Source organism: Tachysurus vachellii, chromosome 22 (assembly GCF_030014155.1).
Source record: "Tachysurus vachellii isolate PV-2020 chromosome 22, HZAU_Pvac_v1, whole genome shotgun sequence".
In the NCBI taxonomy this organism is placed as follows: domain Eukaryota; kingdom Metazoa; phylum Chordata; class Actinopteri; order Siluriformes; family Bagridae; genus Tachysurus; species Tachysurus vachellii.
The window spans coordinates 4,067,860-4,090,349 of NC_083481.1; the positions used below are offsets into that span (position 1 = coordinate 4,067,860).

A 22,490-nucleotide genomic window follows, 5' to 3' on the forward strand; every position below is an offset into this window, starting at 1 on the left:
TCTCCGCCGTTTTATAGCTCTTTGACTTGCTAAATAAATTAGTTAACGATGCCTCAATTAGCGTAAGATCATTATCCAAACAATGATGCAATACATCACGCTTCATGCTGTAGTGGTTTCATTTTAAAACGGTCGAACGTATTCATTCAGTCTTTTCCTGTTATGGAAATTTGTTTATTAATACAAAATGCTTTAAAGTATGTTGCAAATTTGTGTCATGTATCTACTAAAAAAAAAGAATCTGATACCATTTTGATGCCGGAAAAGGAAATTAGTTAATTATGAATAATCACGCACCTAATAATCCCCGAATTAATACTGATTTAAATATGAACTAATGATGAGTTATATCCTAACGATGAAGCATGTAATAATCGTAACTAATGAAGCTCATGAACCTTAACTACGGTGTGATGAATTTATACGTGAATAACGACTACCTTGTAATCAACTTAACATGTTTGAGTTTTAAAATCATTCAAATTCAGACGTCATTCAAACATCAAATTACAATTTTATTTGCCACATAGACAATCATCCACAGTACGACATGCAGTGAAGCTTTTTACGACTGTCTTTGATATAAAAATAGCCAATAATAGAGAATAAATGAATAAAATAAAGGAATAAAGGAATAAAAACAAGACACACTATAAAGATGAAATAAATATATTTAAATATATATCAAAGATAAAAATATATATATATATAAAAAAAAAAAAATAACCAGAAATTATAAAATATTCATGCACGGATTCATCAGAACCATGTCGTAGCGCTTTATTAGTTCCTGATTAGTTCATGCTTTATCTCATCATTCTTTATGAGCTTTTTTATTTACTCTAAGTCTTAATTCAGGTATTAGTACAGGATCATTCATGTACTGTTATTGTAAAGTCCTTAAAATGATGTAGCATGATGATTAATGCATGATAAATGAGATGATATTTGATTGGCAGGTAAAGTGATCCTGGGTCCTCCTCGGCTCTATCAAGAACTCCAGGAACTGCAGCATGACCTTTCGGTGGTGGAGCAGGTCACCAGTTTGGTGGGCACTTTACAGGGAACATACCAGGTAAACACAGCTTTTGTTTCATCATCACACACCCTAGTCTGTTTCACACACACACACACACACATCACATTATACACAATCACTCGCACTAACAGTTTGTACGAACACACTACAGTATGTAGTTTACATTTTGAAATGGCAACACAGATTATCCTTTAGCATATTAGCCTTTAACGGATAATTTATAGCCTTATTTATTAATAAAACATGGGCAGGAATATTAATAGGTCAAGATAAGATTTTATTTCAGGTAACTTGAGAACAAATCTCCCATGACTCAATATGTTGTGGAATGTCACAGTCACGTAATACTTTTTCTCAAAGCGTTCAGTGTCATGGTGAAGAGATGGTCACGAATTAATATATCAAGGCTATGAGATAATACTTTGCAGCCATAAAGGTTCAGATGACTGGGTACCAACATCGTAGCCCAAATGTTGTCACGTCAGACGATGACCTCCTCCAAATTAGCAGGAACGTTTTAAATACTCTTAATGTGATGTGTTTACTAGTGAATCTAGTATTTGTCAGTGAATCTGGTTCTGGTTCTTATCAAGGTTTCTTGCTATGGTTTCCTCGCTACCATCGACTCTGAAAAGTACATTATTAAACTCACTATAGAGATCAAAAACTTGAATTGAATAGTGGAATTTTAAATTAGAATAGAACATAATATTATCAGACCACTTCATGGTTAGTTTTGGTCTCATCTCCATGCTTAGTCATGTTTCTCTATGAATATTTGTATAAATATAATTGTATCTTATTTTTTATTTTTGTGTTTCAGTCAACACAATGCATTGGTCCACAAATCATCATGTACAAAAATGTTTAGCCAACATTAGAATTTTTCAGATTTAAACAAAATATTTTTTTTTTAAATTAATTTTAAGGTAATTAAAAGAAAAGAAAATTAGTTTAAATTAAATTATTTTGAATTAAATAAATGGACGAATTACAAGAAAAAAGTATTTATTTATATATATATATCGTCGCTGTCAGGCGGAATCCTCGTATCTCCAAAACCGTTATTTTTCAGGAAATTAAAAAAACGCCGTATCTTATCTGCAGTGCACAGGGTTTAGTCCGCGTTGCAGTGGATTGTCTTGCGCTAAATTCCTGTCCTCAGACGAGCACCAGAACTAGCGGGGGTCAAGATTTTTTTTTCTTTGAGCCCAGTGTTTTGATGACATTTACCTCAGAAGACGTGTTGATTCGTTGCAACTCTTCTTGAGGAGAAATATGCCGTGAAGCTCTCCCGTGGAGTGAGGAAGAGGTGGACAGTTGAAGTGTCCAATGGAGTTATGAGATTTGTGCTCAAGCTATTTTCAAGACTTTAGAATGGTTAATAACTTGTAAAAATAACAGACCCACGTGGGGACTGACCAATAGCATCGATATGTGAAAAAATATGAAATTGACCAAATTTGGACATACGAGGTTTCCGCCCGACAGCGACGATATATTTGTAGAAGAATATGAATGCTGTTATAACACTTGCCTAAAAGCCTCCAATAAGATGAGGCCTCTTGATTTTCTGCATGAGTCCGGTTCAGTTTGACTGATGCCGTAAGCAGAATGTAGAAATTGCCTATAGGATTTTAAATACTTTTTTCCGCTGTCTATTACATAATTTTACCAATTAGTAATCACATTAAAACTGCTTAAATTGCACAGTGTATTTCTGGCTTTAAATATTTCCTGGGCATGAAATAGATCTCAAGATTATTTGAATATATTTATTCTTAGCCATGCTTTATTAAAAGCAATCAATAAATAACTGACATATCAACCACTCCAGTGTCTCTATATCATCTCAAATTTAAAATAAAATAATAAAAACATACCAAGAGAATACATCAATGAAAATAATAAAAAGCTATCCAAGCATTCAAGTCAGAGCTGAGCGAGAAGGTCTTTCAGGTAACTGTCAAAGTGAAAGTCCTACAATTAAAAATGTATCTGCAATTAAAATGTCATCAAAGATCAGGAACCAAATGTGCAGATCATCAATTGCTAATCTGTAAAATCTGCTTGATAGTGTCTGCGTGGTTCGGAAACTAAATCCAGGCTGCCTCCCTGATGCTTTAACAAGCCTTCAAAACTCCAAAATCTTTCAAATTTCACTTTCTCCATCATCTAGATACAGGGAAACAATTCCAGTTTTTTATTGTTTTGTTTAGTTTTTTTGTTGTTTTATGTTTTTTCGGCTTTTCTCCAAATGACTGAATTTTGCCCAAAAGGCTGATCATCATGTACGATGTCTATTGAGAAATTCTAGCAAACAGAAAGATGGAGAAAAAAGAAGTCTATGAATTCCATTGATATTGCAGAAGGATTCGATTGGATTTGGCTTTAGGGAATAGGGAGTAATTGTGTTTGCAAGAGGTTCAGTGCTTCACTTTATTACACTTTTATTTTTGGAAGCTGTAGCCTTGGATTGCAGCTACCAATGAGACATAGCATGTTGTAACTCTTCCTCTGTAGCCGGTATTCATGATAGATTTTAAATGACTTATAATGCCTGGTATATGTCATATGTGAATGCTTATAAGCAACAATAGTAGTTCTATAAAGCACGAGTGTATGAGTCTGATGTTTGTAATGTGACATAATGTTATAAGGTATTTTAAACCTGGCTCTTGTTTAATAACTTTCTGTTCAGATGAGTTATGTGTTTTAGTGTAGCACAACATTATATTGTACAACATACTTATGTCACCTGGCACTACTCATGCTCATGCTTTTATGCTATTCCATAAAAATGTTGATACAGACCTATGCTAGGCATTATAATGTATTATACCTGCTATGCTACACATTAAATTGTCTTCATAATGCATTATGAATTCTAAGGTGTCAATTTTAGGTGGTACATTGGATAACACTTTATTTAAAATGTGTATGTAGGTACATAGAGCCTTAACATATTCATAAGCACTGAATACATTAGGAACATTTCTATGAATGTGATATTTATAATACATAATGTATACTATGAAGGTAGAATGTACACTTATAAATAAACTGTTTTTAACTGCCATGCTTATGAAGGTATTACACCATTTGGCAGACACCCTTATATAGAGTGTTTAACATTTTCTACAGGGATATACTGAGGGTTAAGGGCCTTGCTCAGGGGCCCAGCAGTGGAACCTCGGTGTACTTGGGATTTGAACTCACAACCATCCGATCAGTATTCCAATGCCTTAACGACTAAGCTCCCACAACCCATGGGTTATGCCCAAGGTAGTGTAGCTACCTTTCAACTCAAACTGTTAGTCATATTTATCTTGTTCTTGTGTGTGTGTGTGTGTGTGTGTGTGTGTGTGTGTGTGTGTGTGTGTGTGTGTGTGAAGAATCTGAACTCCACCGTTGCACAAGACTGGTGCTTGGCCCTGCAAAGACTCATCCGCATCAAAGAGGACCAAATACAGAGTGCCAACAAATGCCGTCTTCGCCTACAAGTCCCTGGCAAGCCAGACAAGTGAGTGACACACTTTTACAAAGCTACACAGGCTCCCTGTAATGAATTAGCCTCAAATGACTGAGCTGTGCCATATTTAAAGGAACAGTGAATGTCTGGTGCATTGGGCACATAATCTAGCTATAGTAATATAAAAATTTGAATATTTGACACTCCACTTTGCTCAACCTGGGATAGATTATGATCTGTTATAAATCTTGTCTGGATAACCATCAAAATAGTGCAGTTTCATCAGAAGTAAGATGACTGAATAATCAGGGGACCGAGAGCAAGGTTATAATAAAATATATAGTTTATTGCGTGCATGAAGACAACCTGGGCGTTCTATAGCATAAGGAAAATTTAGACACTTTTATACTTTTATAGCCAACTTTTATACCGACGTGTATGTGTGGAAAAGGACACATGTGAAACCGTGTAGAAATTAGTCTAAGATTCAAAGAAAAGCTTGAACAGGACATCACAACTCATCAAACAGACATACAAAAAGAATTAAAGTCTCTTAAAGTCTCTCTTCAAGCCAAATGTCAGCTCTGATTAAAAAAGAACATCAGATAATCTAATTAGGTAATCAGATTAGCTTTACTCAATGTGTGGCCCTTGGACTGGTCCAAACAAATACTAAAGATGCTCCCCAAAATCCTAGGGATTATAATCCAAGTCAGAATATTGGAATATCACATCCAAGACAGGTCTCAAGTCTTTATTTGCAAATTTGAGTCACATCTCAGGAGCAAAAGCTGTAAGTCCAAGTTAAATTTCAGGTATTTAAGTTGCAAGTCCAAGTCAAGTCTCATCTTAGATGCAAGTCTTTACACTTCACGTTTGAGTCTCAAATACTCACTCACTCATTTTCTACCGCTTATCCGAACTATCTCGGGTCACGGGGAGCCTGTGCCTATCTCAGACGTCATCGGGCATCAAGGCAGGATACACCCTGGACGGAGTGCCAACCCATCGCAGGGCACACACACACTCTCATTCACTCACGCAATCACACACTACGGACAATTTTCCAGAGATGCCAATCAACCTACCATGCATGTCTTTGGACCGGGGGAGGAAACCGGAGTACCCAGGAAACCCCCGAGGCACGGCGAGAACATGCAAACTCCACACACACAAGGTGGAGGCGGGAATCAAACCCCCAACCCTGGAGGTGTGAGGCGAACATGCTAACCACTAAGCCACCGTGCCCCCCTGTCTCAAATACCTGAGCTAAAAGAGATCTCTTATCTGCAAGGCAGGGTCAAGTCTTTGGGATGCAAATCCAAAGTAAAGCTACAAATTGAATACAATTTTTGGGTCTCTAATCATTAAAGCCAGCTCAGGTCTCAGGTCTCTAAGATGCACATTTAAGTCAAGTCTCAGGTTTCTAAAGGTACAAGCCTGAGTCAGATCTTTGGCTTTCCCAAGTCAAGACTCAGGTCTTGGAGCTACAAATCTAATTAATTTCTAAGGTCTCTAATTTACAAGGCCGGGTCAAATCCTGAGTCTCAGGTCTCTAAGGTGCAAGCCTGAGTCAGGTCTCAATTCTTTGACCTGTGCGTAAGAATTAGGTCTCGGGTCTTTGGGCCACAATTCAGAGTCAAGGCCTTCGGACTGCAAGTCTGAAGTCAAATCTCAGGTGTCTAATCTGAAATTGTAAGACAAATCTCAGATCTCTAAGCTTCAAGGCTGGGTCTTGTATCAGGTATTACAGTAAGTATTCAGAATAAATTGTAAGTCAAGCAGTAATGCAAGTGCAGAGTCACTAACTTTACTCTTCTTTGACACTCAATGCACAAAGAATAAAAATATAATGAAGCCCAATTTCTTAAGCTTTCTCTCCATCACTTAATTCAAAAATTGCCAGTGAATATCTTTCATCTGCAATGCTGAGCAGGTCTGTGCAAACTTCTGAGCAATTTTAAAAAGACTCTAGCTAATGTCAAACATTTTACCACATGCTCGAGGCGGCTTTCAGATGATGAAGGATGTGGATGCTACGTGAACTTGCTCCCTGGATCACCTACTATTACATCTGCTCAGTCTGTGCTAAAAGCATTATATTCACCAGCAAATTACTGTTCTAATAGGATGGCTGTTCGGACCATTAGGTGATAATTTCTTAAATTCATTACCTTTAGTACACAGCGAAGATTTTTCAGCTGCTTTTGACCTTGATACAGTAAGCACAGATGTGTCAATTTGGTTCTAGCGCTTAGCTAACACTTGCCATAGAACTCATTTTTCCTTTGCCCACTCTGAGCACTATAGTCATTTCTTTTAAATTTCTTTCAAAGGGCCTTTTGATGTGCCGTTATTATGTCACATTAGAAAAGGGTGATTGTAAATGTGTTGTGGCAGAGGATGTGCGTTTTTCACGCCACCATGCACCTGGATGTGCTTATCCTCGGCGTGCAGAGACGGGAGGAATTGTCATTCAGAAGGATGGCTGTGGAAGAGCAGAAATGAAGACGGATTAGTGAGGGATTCGCATAGGAGACGGAAGGACAGACACTGGGGGATGGGGAGGGCGGGCTAAGAGAGAACGAAGAACAAAGGCGAGGGATGAGAGAGACAGATTTGGTTATGTTATTTCACAAGAAATGACACGGTGTAAACAACAGGTGCAGACCGATGACCGATGTCCACATTGAATTATGGAAACGACAACTACGTTTTTTTGAGGAACGACAAATCTGAAGCATAATTTCATCATTATTCACTTACATGATGATTACAACCTGATCTTTATTGTTTGTGGAATTTAGTACTGATAAATAACAGTTCTGTATCAAATTCTGTTGTCAAGCATCACAATGTTGTTTTGAGTTATTCATTCATTCATTCATTCATTCATCTTCTACCGCTTATGCGAACTACCTCGGGTCACGGGGAGCCTGTGCCTATCTCAGGCGTCATCGGGCATCAAGGCAGGATACACCCTGGACGGAGTGCCAACCCATCACAGGGCACACACACACTCATTCACTCACACAATCACACACTACGGACAATTTTACAGAGATGCCAATCAACCTACCATGCATGTCTTTGTACCGGGCGAGGAAACCGGAGTACCCGGAGGAAACCCCTGAGGCACGGGGAATCGACCCCCCAACCCTGGAGGTGTGAGGCGAACGTGCTAACCACTAAAGATAAATGGATATGTATCTTTTAAGAATAACTGCAATACAAAATGAATAAATTGTAAAAATAGATTTGCCTCAGCTTAATATAGTAAACATACTGTATTACAGTTTGTAAAGAATAATGCATAGTACTTGAATAAAATATTGTGGCTGTGGCAGCTCAAAGGTTAAGGCTCTGACCTGGTCACCAACCAAAAGGTTGAAGGTTCCGGCCTAATGTTAGGGTTAGGATCCCTTACTGTATCTCTTCCTGCTCCAGGGGCACTGTACTGTATCATGTGCTCTGACTCCAGCTCCGTAACAAGATGTTGATATGCAAAGAAAAGAGTTAATGGAAGCTAACGCCTACATTTAAGCCAGCTGTACCATTAATTCGCCATTATGTAGAAGTCTGGAAAAGGTAAAAGGAACAAGCTGGCCAATGTTGCTATACAGTATATACGAACACCCTGATAAGTCTTTTGCACGAGTCTTCAGTTTGTGCGTATGTTACTGCTATGTAAGCTGATGTCTTTTAAAAAAAGGCCTTAACGCGCAGTGATTATATAAGAGCTGAGTCTGGCGCTCACTGTGGAGACATGGGTCAGCAGATGGCGGGTGGCATACTGGCATTCTGACAGCTCACCTACTGCTCCAGGGTTGTGTCCTTTGAGCGACGTGGCTCGAATCCTAAACTTCTGTTCACTTGGGTGTCAAGTGATGGGTTTAAAGCATTTTACTCTGTCTGCTACAGTCTCACTGCTGTTTATCTTTTAAAAAGCATAAGTGTTGAATCTGCAGATAGACACAGCAGGTGTTCTAAAATGCTTTTGTGTCGTTTTTCTTTTCCCTATACCTTCTGCTTATCAGGTTAAAACGACTTAGTGTAACTCTCTGCTCAGAGTTTGCATGTTCTCCTTGTGCTTTCGTGGGTTTCCTTTAAGTACTCTGGTTTCCACTGATAGTCAAAAGACAAGCGCTTTAGGCTGATTGGCTGTTTCCAATTTTCCGTAGTTTACAAGTATGTAAGCGATTGTATCCCGTGATGGGTTGATACCTCGTCCAGGGTACCTTGTGCCCCAAGTCCTCTGGGATATGCTACAGGTTCCCGAGACTCTGTGTAGGATAAACAATACAGAAAATGAATAAATCTCTCTTTTTTTAATTTACACTTAATTAAATTGTATTTACATTTACAGTATTTAGCAGACGTCCTTATCCAGAGCGACTTACATTTTATTTTTATACAACTGAGCAATTGAGGGTTAAGGGCCTTGCTCAGGGGTCCAGCAGTGGCAGTTTGGTGGACGTAGGAATCGAACTAGGGTTAGGGTTAGAACTCACAACCTTCTGATTGGTAGCAAAACACCTTAAAGACTAGGCTACCACATATATAATAGGATACCATATTTAGATGAATATGGCATGTACTGGTAAACTGTGGCTGTGTATTAGTGCAGTTTTTAGTGTTTTCACGTTGTAAAATGTAAAATATCTATAAAACAAATAGAAATTTCTGAGCCCTATAGAAAGCCTTTATAAAATTGTCAATAAATGCACACCAGTGACTGCATCGCAGTAACTGAACACTGTATTAACACACCAGATTAAACCATTTTTGCCCATACAATGTCTTTACAGTACCTGCTATGTTGCTTAGCAACATAAACTTACTGTTAAAAGACTACAGTTGGAAGAATTGCTTATTGGGAATAGTGTTAATAACACATTAATTTACTAAGCATTGGATGTTACCATATTGGTTCTGTCTGCTTCATATGGTGCCTAAGAACTATTGCTTTAAAATGACAGCTCGTCATATCATATGCTCACTTCAGGAAACTTCCTGAAAACATTTCAGCTAATGCTTTTTACAGTATATACAGAGTGACGAATTAAAGTTAAAACAGCCAGGTCACAAAAACTGCTTTAATGCATTTTAGTACTGATTCTACAGGTCTCTGGAACTGCACTCGGAACATATACTCCATAATAAAAACAAAATGAAATCTTATCTTCTGAAGGGTTTGGTCTGGGTTGTAGGATGACCCTGCCTCCTTTATAAACTAATTATATAGAATATAAAAGATATAAAGGATTTTCAGACTAATTAAATCTCTACTCAATTGAACACGGAATTGACGTATTAGACAATTCTCCACCACCACCAACAAAACACCATCTGACCGTCTTTTGACTTCTGACCGTCTGACTTTCCATAATCCGTAATCTTCCATTTTGAGTGCTATATTAACAGTAATACAAACACTTATTGCTCTGCACATTTCCAGAAGTAGCACACTCTCAGAAAATTGGTGTCTAGCACTCTTAAGGTCCCTCTCGAGGCACCGTGTAGAAACTCACCGCAGAAAATGTTTCGCTTGAAACCCTGCTAGAACCCTTAGCCGTTAGTGTTAGATTGGGCCAGAAGTGGGCTCCAATGATCCTCCGTAGCCTTTTTAGGTACTGGAGAGGCAGCAGAAGTGTTTTTGTGTAAGCGTGTGTGATGAATGCAGTGTGGCCAACATCTGTCTTGTTCTTTTGCATTACTGTCACACACACCACTCACCCACCTGCCAGACAACAGCCGGTGCCCTGCTCTCTGTTTTGCCCTGTTGCCTTGGGGCCCTTATCCACACTGAGGCTCACACACACCCCTAGTCTCCCGGTCAGTCGTTTGGAGGAAGCTATGACTGTGCCAAGCCTGCATTTTATATGGAACGTGATTCCTCAGCTTTTGCACTTTATTGCCACCTTTCTGAAAATGTTTCTGCTGAGTTTGGAGAAACAGCGCAAGCAGGAAGGAAAGCACTATCGCTACTGACTGAGCTCTTGCCTTTTATGAGTTCAGTCACAGGTTTTAGCTGATAGTTTTTTTTCTTGTGTCTGTCTTTAGGCTTCTTTCTCTATTTCTGGCTCTTGCTTTTCTGAAGTGAAGCAAGAACTCAGGCAGACTACACAATGGACTCCGTTACCTACACGTGATGTCTACTAAACTCCTTATTAAGGCTGATGTGTCAATCATCAGTGGTGCATTATATACCCTTAATAAGTCTTGAGTGAAAGTAAAGAAACCTGCAGATTCCTGTTACGTTGTCACGACTGGTTTGAAAACATTAGAGGACACTTCAGGACACTTCATTCACTCAATTCTTATAGCTTGGAAGAGGAGACAGGGCTACTATGACGAAAAAAAGCATGATGAGAACCAAATTTCATTATAATTTGTTTTTCAACAATTTAATTCATCATAATCTGCTAAAGCTACTGTATTGGCATCACATCACTACAGTTTAATGCAATTTACTACCAAATGGAAATTGGCTTATACAGTACTTCCTGTTAGTAAGAAAAAGAAAGCAAACAATTAGTGTTCCATTTGAAATGATACTACCCATTTAATGTACATACACTAGACTGTAGAGTGCAAAGTATAAGTGCATAGTGTGTAGTATGTCATTTGGGACGCAGCTATAGAACTAGTCCATTACGTCATCTCGCTAACACTCTCACTCACTCACTCATTTTCTACCGCTTATCCGAACTACCTCGTGTCACGGGGAGCCTGTCATCATCTCAGGCGTCATCAGGCATCAAGGCAGGATACACCCTGGATGGAGTGCCAACCCATCACAGGGCGCACACACACTCTCATTCACTCACGCAATCACACACTACGGACAATTTTTCCAGAGATGCCAATCAACCTACCATGCATGTCTTTGGACCGGGGGAGGAAACCGGAGTACCCGGAGGAAAGCCCCGAGGCACGGGGAATCGAACCTCCAGATTTGGGGGTTCTAAGCCACCGTGCCCCCCATCTTGCTAACAGAGTCACGCAAATAAATATCTGCTTTGACATTGTATTTAGCTTCACACGTCTTTGCTACGTTTTTAATAGATGGGTTGAAGGTCAATGTGAGCAAAACTTAAGTAGGGTAGACAAAGCATCATCAGTTGGAAACAATAGATTCACTGGCACACAGCGACACAGTTTTAGGGAAATATATTACTGTATGTTCAGAAAAAAATGTTAGAAGAACACACAAAGGATTATCTCAGCTAAGTTTATACAGTACATGTCCTTAGTCTCTTGTTCTTCTCATATTTGTGCTCCATTAACTTTTCTGTTTTTGAAAAATCTTGCCGATTCATTTTGGGATTCGGACTCTTTTTTTTTTAAAATGTTGGTCTGATCAAATGCATAAGAATTTATTTTAATCCTGGGGGAGCTTTTCGAACGCTGTAGGTCAGGTCTGAATTTTAGATTTTAGTGCAAAAGTGTTGCACTAAATGAACCAAATGAAAACATGCAATGGGCTTTGTTTTTGCACACAGACCTTGGGTGTCATCACTCCTGGTCATTAGACTCCATATTCCCACTTCTTCATGGATTTAACCCATTTGGAAGAGTTTCATTTGTCACTGGCTCATTTACTGATGCTCTTTACTTCATCTTACTTCTTTTTAAAATCTTTTCTCTATTTTTCTTACATAAATGTAATCTGTGGAGCCGTAATGATCTCACAAGTGCAAATTCAGCAATTGGGGTAAAAAGTTACGGATGGTTAAGGTAAGAGTTGCACGACTTCATTAGAATGAGCTTCATGGAAAGGTTGTGAAATGAATGGTTAAGGTTCGGGTCAGGGTAGAGTCATCGACAGGCATTTTCTTATTACTCCATTTGTATGAAATCCACTGAAATCGTTCCTGCTCATTAGGATTCCTGTGAACTCGGTGTATCATCGGCGTGGCGAATGAGCCGGACCAGCCTGAGCAGTAATAAACCTTCACACTAATGACAGAATTTTCTGTAAAAAGGCTGGAAATTGCAACAGGGGGCTTTTATTTATACATATTTTGAATAGAGCTCAATTACAAAAAAAAAAAACGCTTGGTGTGACATTGTGTAGGTGGCGTTGTGTAAAGTGCTGTGATAAATGGAGAATTTAACCAAGCACACGGGTGGCTATGGTGTATTTAAGATTAGCAAATTAATCATGGTTCCAATTTATTTGAAGGAGCTTTATGACAAAAGGGAAATTTATCACTTCATTGAAAACATTTCTTTTATTTGGAGTTGAGGTTTTTGTTGTATTTTTAAAGCACGCTGGATTTTAATATGCAATGCAATAATAATAATAATAATAATAATAATAATAATAATAATAATAATAATAATAATAATAATAATAATAATAATAAATATAATAATCATATTTTAAGCTGTGAATGAAATGCAAACAGGTTTTGAAAAGATGCATAATACAGATTTATAAGCATAGTGTGAGAAATTATAGTGTGAGAAAAAAAGCAGACTTTTAACAGTTTTGTTTAATTTGTTTGTTTTACTTAATAATATGCAGACTTATGTTGCATATTAAAAAAAATATTTATTTATTTATTTATTTATTTAAAAGGAGAAGAATAAAATATTGTACTGTAAAAGCACACCCCAATGTCTATTATTTCTACTTATTAAAAAAAAAAAGATAAATGATGTTTTTTTTTCTCTCTTCAGCAAATGGTAATGAAAATTGACTTTCATAGTTCTTATGAATCTTATCTGAAGACTATGTAAAAGTATAATAAAATAAAATAAAACTTTAATTCAGGGCACTTTTAAGGCTACGGTGCCTTGATGGAGGTCTGATCAATTGTGATACTCCATAAAAATTCCCTTTTTTGCTGTTGTCATGACTCACAGAAGTCTCAGACATCAAACGCAGAATGAATATGAATAAATCCTTTTGTATTTTGTTTCCTGAGCTGCCTCCGGGTCTGTTTCAGGTCTGGTCGTCCAGTCAGTTTCATGGTGGTGTTCAACACTCCGAGTCCTCTCAGCAAGATCTCCTGGGTCAACCGTCTTCATCTGGCTAAGACAGCACAGAGTGAGTGTTCTCCTTCTTACCCAGTCCTCGCACCATTTAGATAACTTGTCATTCAGAGACGCAAAGTGCTTTCAATTGCTACGATGTTTTGAAAAGCCATCTGACTGACAGCTTCTAAATGAAACGTCTGATGCCACCGCTGAGCGTTTTTCTTTTCCCGACTCATCCTCCAGTTCGCCAGGAGAAAGACAATTTCTATGACATTCTTCTTTGTGACCTTTTTTTTGCTCGTGCTGTGTGGACCGCCACCGTGGTTAGAATGCCAAAATACTAAATACCAAGTCTGAGAGCATTTTCCTGTGCAGAGATAAAGCTTGCATTCCTTCTGGAATGTTCCATCAATATGATCTTCACACTTACAATGCAACAACTCTTTCGTTTTTATTTGTATTTATTTATTTATTTATTTATTTATTTATTTATTTATTTATTTATTTATTTAACGACGACTTAACCCTAGAGATAAGTCATTGTAGCTTCATTAAAGGTTGGGGCTACAGAAGCCCTTCCTTACAGCATATATATATATATATATATATATATATATATATATATATATATATATATATATATATATATATATATATATATATATTTATATATATATTGCCGTTTATTTCAATTTCAATTTATTCCAAAAGCTTACCATTACCTACTTTAATGTCAAGTTAACATAAAAATCTATAATACGTTGACATAAGGTTGTGTAATCTTACGTATGTCAACGTACTTTGTAGCTCAGGATAAGAGACAACATGCATAACTGTCATTCTGTGTCATAAAGATGTCATGATATCGTCATAAGGATTCATAACAAACTTATAAGCAGATATAAGAAACATTCATAAAGTAAAGGAGAATATACTGTACATAACACTTACAATGCAATGTACTGATAGTGTCAGAGCTGTTCATTAAACATTCACAAGGAGATATAAGAACCTATACATAACTCTGTTATTACAGTGTAATGATCGCTGTAATAACATTCCTATGTCACTGTGTTAGATAGGCAGTATCTTTTCTTTCTTAATGAGACAGAAAATAGCATCCTTTGTACATTTGGACAAATGATGTCACATCATCGTTATGTCACTCTGATGCAGCAGTTCTCTTTCGTTCTTTCGTTCTTTTTCATCCCGGTGCTATTTTGTTGCTCGGTGCTATATTATCATTATTATTATTATTTCTTTCATTTCATTTCATTCTTGGACTCCAGGATCACAAGTTCATAATAAGACCAATATGCAAAATTTATGCACAAAGTAAAAACTGCCCTTTAGCAACATCTACACCAGGAGAACTGCCTTGTCTTTCTGAGCTTTTGCAAGGCTCTGAATTACTTATGCGACTTCCCTTCCCTTCCTCTACTCCCCCCTGTTTTTTCCACCAAGTAGCAGCAAAGAGTCTCTCTGACAGTTCTTTCAACCCCCTGCCTCGGCAGCTCCTCCTCTCCATCACGTATTCCTGCTGTCGAACTGGCGAAAGCGCACGGTTTGGACGCCTCTGTACGCCTGCCTCCGTCCTTCAGGAGACCCTTTAGAGGCGGTAATACAGGACTAGTGGGTGAAACGGGGTGCGAGAGCGCTGAGCCGCTCTGGTTATTTGGAGATATCTGGTAATAAGACGTAAGACAAGGTGACTGAACTTTTTTCGTTAACTAGAAGACGTTCTTTCGTTCCAAGTTGCTTCATTACTCCTGAATAGCTGGAAGTTGACTTGAATTTCAGTAGCTGTCTATGACTCGCATGTATAATCTTGGTCCTCGGGTTTCCTCCGGGTACTCCGGTTTCCTCCCTGGTCCAAAGACGTGTATGGTAGGTTGATTGGCATCTCTGGAAAATTGTCCGTAGTGTGTAATTGCGTGAGTGAATGAGAGTGTGTGTGTGCCCTGTGATGGGTTGGCACTCCGGCCAGGGTATATCCTGCCTTGATGCCCGATGACGCCTGAGATAGGCACAGGCTCCCCGTGACCCGAAGTAGTTCGGATAAGCGGTAGAAAATGAATGAATGAATGAATGAAAATATTTGTATAATTATCTTCCATAATGCAGCTTTATCTCACAGTATGCTTCTTTCTTTCTTTCTTTCTTTCTTTCTTTCTTTCTTTCTTTCTTTCTTTCTTTCTTTCTTTCTTCCTTATCTACTAACACTGCTCTTCACAGTGAGCTCAATCCCACCTTCTCATCATTGATTATTTCCCTGTAACAGCTGCCTCCACGAGTCTGTTTCTATTTCTGACTCCATTACAGTCACAGCTGCTATTAGAGAAAATTAATCAACCTTCCAGCCTTCTTACCAACTAAAACTGAGAACGTACCAACGCTGTGATGTTTATCAGTGTATACTGTTAAATAAACGAAAGATAGAAAAACTGTGGCACGACAAAGTTGTGATGTGATGATGTTTGATTTGATCTTCTTTCACCATCTTGATCTGCTTTCTATTCCTGCCAGAACGCAGATAGATAGTTTTATTTTTGAAGATTGCTAGTGTTTTGCTAAATTGTTGTGTCCACAGGAACAGCAGTAACAGTCGTCTGTTCTGCTTCATCAGCTTCGGGTGTTGAAAATGCTTTTATGGTGATGAGCAAATAACAATCTTGGCTGACACTAAGTGGGTTTTGGCAGATTACTGCTGCTGGAGGAAACACGGCTAGCCAGAGCCTGAGCGCAATGATAAACGTTTTTCAAGAGAATTCCTAAGGAAAAAAACAACCTCGTATACTCTCTCACACGCTCTCACAACCTCGTATACTCTCTCACACGCTCTCACAACCTCGTATACTCTCTCACACGCTCTCACAACCTCGTATACTCTCTCACACGCTCTCACAACCTCGTATACTCTCTCACACGCTCTCACAACCTCGTATACTCTCTCACACGCTCTCACAACCTCGTATACTCTCTCACACTCTCTCACAACCTCCTATACTCTCTCACACTCTCTCACAACCTCGTATACTCTCTCACACTCTCTCACAACCTCGTATACTCTCTCACACTCTCTCACAACCTCCTATACTCTCTCACACTCTCTCACAACCTCGTATACTCTCTCACACTCTCTCACAACCTCGTATACTCTCTCACACTCTCTCACAACCTCTTATACTCTCTCACACTCTCTCACAACCTCGTATACTCTCTCACACTCTCTCACAACCTCTTATACTCTCTCACACTCTCTCACAACCTCGTATACTCTCTCACACTCTCACAACCTCCTGTACTCTCTAAACCTCTTGTACTCTCTTACAGTACAATCTCTTATACTCTCTCACAACCTCGTATACTCTCTCACACTCATACGCTCTCATTCACTTTCACAACCTCTTATACTCTCTCACACTCACTCACACTCTCAGACTCTCTTACAAACCCTTATACTCTCTCACACTCACTCACACTCTCTTACAAACCCTTATACTCTCTCACACTCTCTCACACAACCTCATACTCTTTCACACTCTCTTCCACTCTCTTTCACTCTCTCATACTCTCTCACAGCCTCATATTCTCTCACACTCTCTCATGCTCTCTCACTCTCTTTCACAACCTCTAATACTCTCTCACACTCTCACAACCTCTTAAACTCACTCATGCACTCTAACACTCTCTTACACTCTCTTACACTCTCATACTTTCTCACAACCCCTTATACTCTCACACAATCTCTCTAGCTCACTCATATGCTCTCACATCCTCTTATACTCTCTCACCTACTCTAATTCTCTCTCATACTCTCTCACACTCTCTCAAGCTTGCTCACTCTTTCTCACACTCTCTCACAACCCCTTATACTCTTTCTTACTCTCTAATTCTCTTACTCTGTCTTTTGCTTACCCATCCATCCATCCATCCATTCATCCATCCATCCTTCCATCCATCCATCCAGCCATGTCTTTTTTGTCTTTTCTGACTTTTGCTTCCTTCTTTCATTCCTCCATTTATTTCTTCCATCCTTCCACCCATCCATCCATCCATCCATCCTTCCATCCATCCATCCATCCATCCATCCATCCATCCATCCTTCTATCCATCCATCCATCCATCCTTCCATCCATCCATCCAGCCATGTCTTTTTTGTCTTTTCTGACTTTTGCTTCCTTCTTTCATTCCTCCATTTATTTCTTCCATCCTTCCACCCATCCATCCATCCATACATCCATCCATCCTTCTATCCATCCATCCATCCATCCATCCAGCCATGTCTTTTTTGTCTTTTCTGACTTTTGCTTCCTTCTTTCATTCCTCCATTTATTTCTTCCATCCATCCATCCATCCATCCATCCATCTATCCATCCATCCATCCATCCATCCTTCCATCCATCCATCCATCCAGCCATGTCTTTTTTGTCTTTTCTGACTTTTGCTTCCTTCTTTCATTCCTCCATTTATTTCTTCCATCCTTACATCCATCCATCCATCCATCCATCCATCCATCCATCCATCCATCCATCCATCCATCAATCCATCCATCCATCCATCCATCCATCCATCCATCCATCCATCCATCCATCCATCCATCCATCCATCCATCCATCCATCCATCCATCCATCCAGCCATGTCTTTTTTGTCTTTTCTGACTTTTGCTTCCTTCTTTCATTCCTCCATTTATTTCTTCCATCCATCCATCCATCCATCCATCCACCCATCCATCCATCCATCCATCCATCCATCCATCCATCCATCCATCCATCCATCCATCCATCCATCCATTCATTTAATCCTTCATTCATTGAAAATACAAACAGTTTGTTAGACACATCCTGGGACATGTCAGTTTCATCTCTCTCTTTCTTCTTCACTCCCACAGGAAACCCTTTTCTTTATTTTAAGTCCACTGTGCTTATTCATTTGTTTCCGTTTTTACTACTTTACTTGTATTTTGTCTGTGTTGGTCTGTGAGCCCTTATTTTCCTGCACAGCAGTGTAACTTAGCTTTCTATGTGGAGGTCTTGCACCTAATCCATCACAACCTTCTTCCTCGTGTATGAGACACCAGTGACACTGCAGATTAGTCCTAAAGATGTATAAAGTCAGAACCTACAGTGGATCTCACTCCTGCACCAGCGTCACGCAGCCTGGCGCTCTAATGTCAATTACCCTCTAATTACATCACACCTACGCCTTCCCTTCACATTTAACAAAATGGAATTACAAGCAGAGGGAGGATGTTAATGTCATTTCATGCGTGGCCAGCTGTTGCCAAGCTTCTCATACCTCCCTGTTGTTAGCCTGAGAGCGTCCATCACATCACATCACATCACCTTTTCCACCTCTTCCACTTTTCCATCTTATCTTCACTTCACTATCACTTTAAGAGTCAGTCATTCACGTCAAATTCTTTATTAATCTGCTCCTTTATTTCATTCTACCTTTTATTTTTTATTCATTTATTTGTTTGTTTGTTTGTTTGTTTGTTTTTTTCTATTTATGTTTGCTTTTTTTCCTTTATCTCTTTTCTTTTTTTTATTATCCTACATTTCTTTTTGCTCTTCTGTCATTCTTTCTTTCTTTCTTTCTTTCTTTCTTTCTTTCTTTCTTTCTTTCTTTCTTTCTTTCTTTCTTTCTTTCTTTCTTGAAAATGATTCAGGATGCAGTGATAGAAGAACCATAACCTTTTGAATAACCTGCATGCTTTAGAGACATGTATGTGTACACACACACACATGCGCGCACACACACACTCGCACAGTTGGAAGAAGAAATAGCTTTAGAGATGAAATCTATTGAAATCAGCAGGAGGGACATACTGTAGCGTGTGTGAAGAGAAATGTTTATGTTGTGGAGATGTGTGTGTGTGTGTGTGTGTCTGTACATTGTGTGCTCGATGTAGCTGTAGCTGTGTGGGTCAGTGGAGCAAAGACACAAACACAAGAGTAATTATTGTATAAAATTTCTGGAAAGAAGATGAAGCTCTTCTATTTCAAGACTTTTATGTAGATGAATTGGGATAACAGTGCATTTGGAAGTGGTGTGTGTGTCTGTGTGTGTGTGTGTGTGTGTGTGTGTGTGTGTGTGAGGTAGAAAAGCAGAGACGTTGATCGAGACCAGCACTCAACAATGCCATGGGAAGTCATGAGTAAGAAGCAGAGGGCTAAAAGCTTGCCTTGACTTCTTCATCTCTGCCTCAGGTCTCAGTGTGCGCACACACACACACACACACACACACACACACACACACACACACTCACACACACACACACACGCACTTCCTCCTGTCCTCTTGCTTCTCTCTCTTTTTCTCATCTTCTTCCACTTTTTCCTTGCTTATCTTCCTCAAATGTCTCTTCCTCTCTTTTCTTGTCTCCTTATCTTCCTCTTTTCCTCATCTTCCTCTTTCTTATCTTCCTTTCTCATCTTTTTCTACTTGTAATCTCAGTCTTCATCATATTCCTCTTCTTCATCTTTCTCCTGTTTTCATGTTCTTCCTCTTCTTTCCCTGTATTAGAAAAATCTTTAAAAATGGGGTCAAAATTATTTGCACCCAACCCTCCGATAGGTGATATTTCATTAATTTAACCAAGTATGCATACAGGAGAGTTAGTTAGTTAGTTAGTTAGCTAGTTAGTTAGTTGAAAAGTTGTCACTAGACTTTTGCATCAGATTGAGAATTTTCTTTCTTTCTTTCTTTCTTTCTTTTGATACCAACATTTTCTATTGGGTATTTATTCAGATATACACTCAAGGTCTTCTCCATTCTTGGTCTAAAAAACAAACACTGTGACTGTAAAGCTATATTGTCATCTTTCCTCTGAATACGTAATGTAGCCTCGCTGAGAAAAGACAGGGTGTTTTATGAGCAGTAAACATTAGCATGAATTCAATTAACATTTTCACGGCTTTACATTGATTCCTGTAACATACCCAGTGCTGTGGCTTGTTTAATCACTCTGCGTTTTTTTCCCTCGCTCCACTATGACAGCTCGGGAATGGCCTCAAATTAATCATGTATAGATTTAACACGACAAGCTGATGCCATTCAATAACGATAATGTGTAATTAGAAATGCTTTTCAGAGGAAAAACTAGGCTTATTATTATAATAGCGTGCAAAATTTCCCTCCGGGCCTAAATGGCTGCATCGGCCGGGTCCATCAAGGCTAGCGGCTGGTGCTAGCATGCCATTGGGCTCTAATCCAAAGGCGCTTAAGCTCTTGATTCTGCTAAATGCATCAGAGCATCAAGCCCACCAAAGCTGCTTGTTCAGCCCTCTGCAGGCTCCCTTTGGCGGCTGCCTGCAACTGTGCACTTGATAAATGAATTCAATTATGCGTTCGGGAGGTATTAAAAGGTCGTTTGCTTCCATCAGACGATGGAAAGGCTATAACGGTCCTTGCCGCCACATTTGCCAACTATGTCTTACTGTACGTGTGAGACCCAAAGCTGCTGGAAAGAATAGAGACAATGGAGAAAGTTACATCGCTAAATATTATTTGAGTTGGATACTAACGTGTAAAACGGCTACAAAACAAGCTCGAAGGTTAAAAACCAGGCCAACGAGTCTTCACAAATGAACCGTAACACAGTGGTACAGTCCGTAGCAGTACAGTGTTAATAATACATGAATAGAAAGAGAACCTCAGATCTATTTGTGTTTTATTCTCCGCCGTGTTCCTCCATGCGGAAAAATGCCTTCTCGAGACTTAGAAGAAAAAATCTTGACTAAATGAAATAATTCTGCTCAACACACTCATGAATTCTTCTTTTAATTAACCCTTAAATATATAAATAAACCACCCATTCCTCCTTATGTCACATGGTGATATGAGCATTTTGCTCCAGTCTCCACCCCTGAACTGCTATGTGCTTGTTTACTGATGATGTGCAGCTGTGTTTTGAAAGAATGAATGATAGAAAAATAAATTAATAAACAAAGAAAGAAAGAATGATAGAAGAAAGAAAGAAAGAAAGAAAGAAAGAAAGAAAGAAAGAAAGAAAGAAAGAAATTTAAGATACAAAAGAAATTTAAGATACGAAAGAAAGAAAGAAAGAAAGAAAGAAAGAAAGAAAGAAAGAAAGAAAGAAAAAATGAAAGAAAGAATGAAAGAATGAAAGAAAAAATGAAAGAAAGAAAGAAAGAAAGAAAGAAATTTAAGATACAAAAGAAAGAAAGAAAGAAAGAAAGAAAGATAGAAAGAAAGAAAGAAAGAAAGAAAGAAAGAAAGAAAGAAAGAAAGAAAGAAAGAAATTTAAGATACAAAAGAAAGAAAGAAAGAAAGAAAGAAAGAAAGAAAGAAAGAAAAATGAAAGAAAGAAAGAAAGAAAGAAAGAAAGAAAGAAAGAAAGAAAGAAAGAAATTTAGATACAAAAGAAATTTAAGATACAAAAGAAAGAAAGAAAGAATGATAGAAGAAAGAAAGAAAGAAAGAAAAAATGAAAGAAAGAATGAAAGAAAAAATGAAAGATAGAAAGAAAGAAAGAAAGAAAGAAAGAAAGAAATTTAAGATACAAAAGAAAGAAAGAAAGAAAGAAAAATGAAAGAAAGAAAGAAAGAAAGAAAGAAAGAAAGAAAGAAAGAAAGAAAGAAAGAAATTTAGATACAAAAGAAATTTAAGATACAAAAGAAAGAAAGAAAGAAAGAAAGAAAGAAAGAAAGAAAGAAAGAAAGAAAGAAAGACAAAGCACAAAAAATCTCTTAGCCTTGTTTCTGTCGTTCTTGTTTGTTTTAAAGTTTTAGCCTCTAAAAAAAGACTAAAAACAGTCATTTATTAAATGAACAGCACAAGGCTTCTGAATTCTTGTATCTGACTGAAGGGAGTTGAATACAAACATCAGCTCTGACTTTGACTTATTAGTTGTGTCTGAAAAACAGACGGATTCTATTGTAATGTTTGTAATGCCTGTAATAATTTATTGTTTCTATAGTAACAGTTTACTCAGGGACCTGGTTTTAAAAAAAGGGGTTGAAAA

The 22,490-nt window shown here is 38.2% G+C and overlaps 1 protein-coding gene across 1 annotated transcript in view; it reads left to right on the plus strand.

Annotated features, from left to right (window-relative positions):
* arhgef10la (Rho guanine nucleotide exchange factor (GEF) 10-like a) overlaps nt 1-22,490 on the plus strand; it is a 159,487-nt gene that overhangs the window by 63,393 nt on the left and 73,604 nt on the right. Inside the window, exons 17-19 of the mRNA XM_060858048.1 lie at nt 960-1,075; nt 4,435-4,562; nt 13,469-13,569. Coding sequence (XP_060714031.1) covers nt 960-1,075; nt 4,435-4,562; nt 13,469-13,569 — 345 coding nt within the window. The remainder of the gene's footprint in view (nt 1-959; nt 1,076-4,434; nt 4,563-13,468; nt 13,570-22,490) is intronic.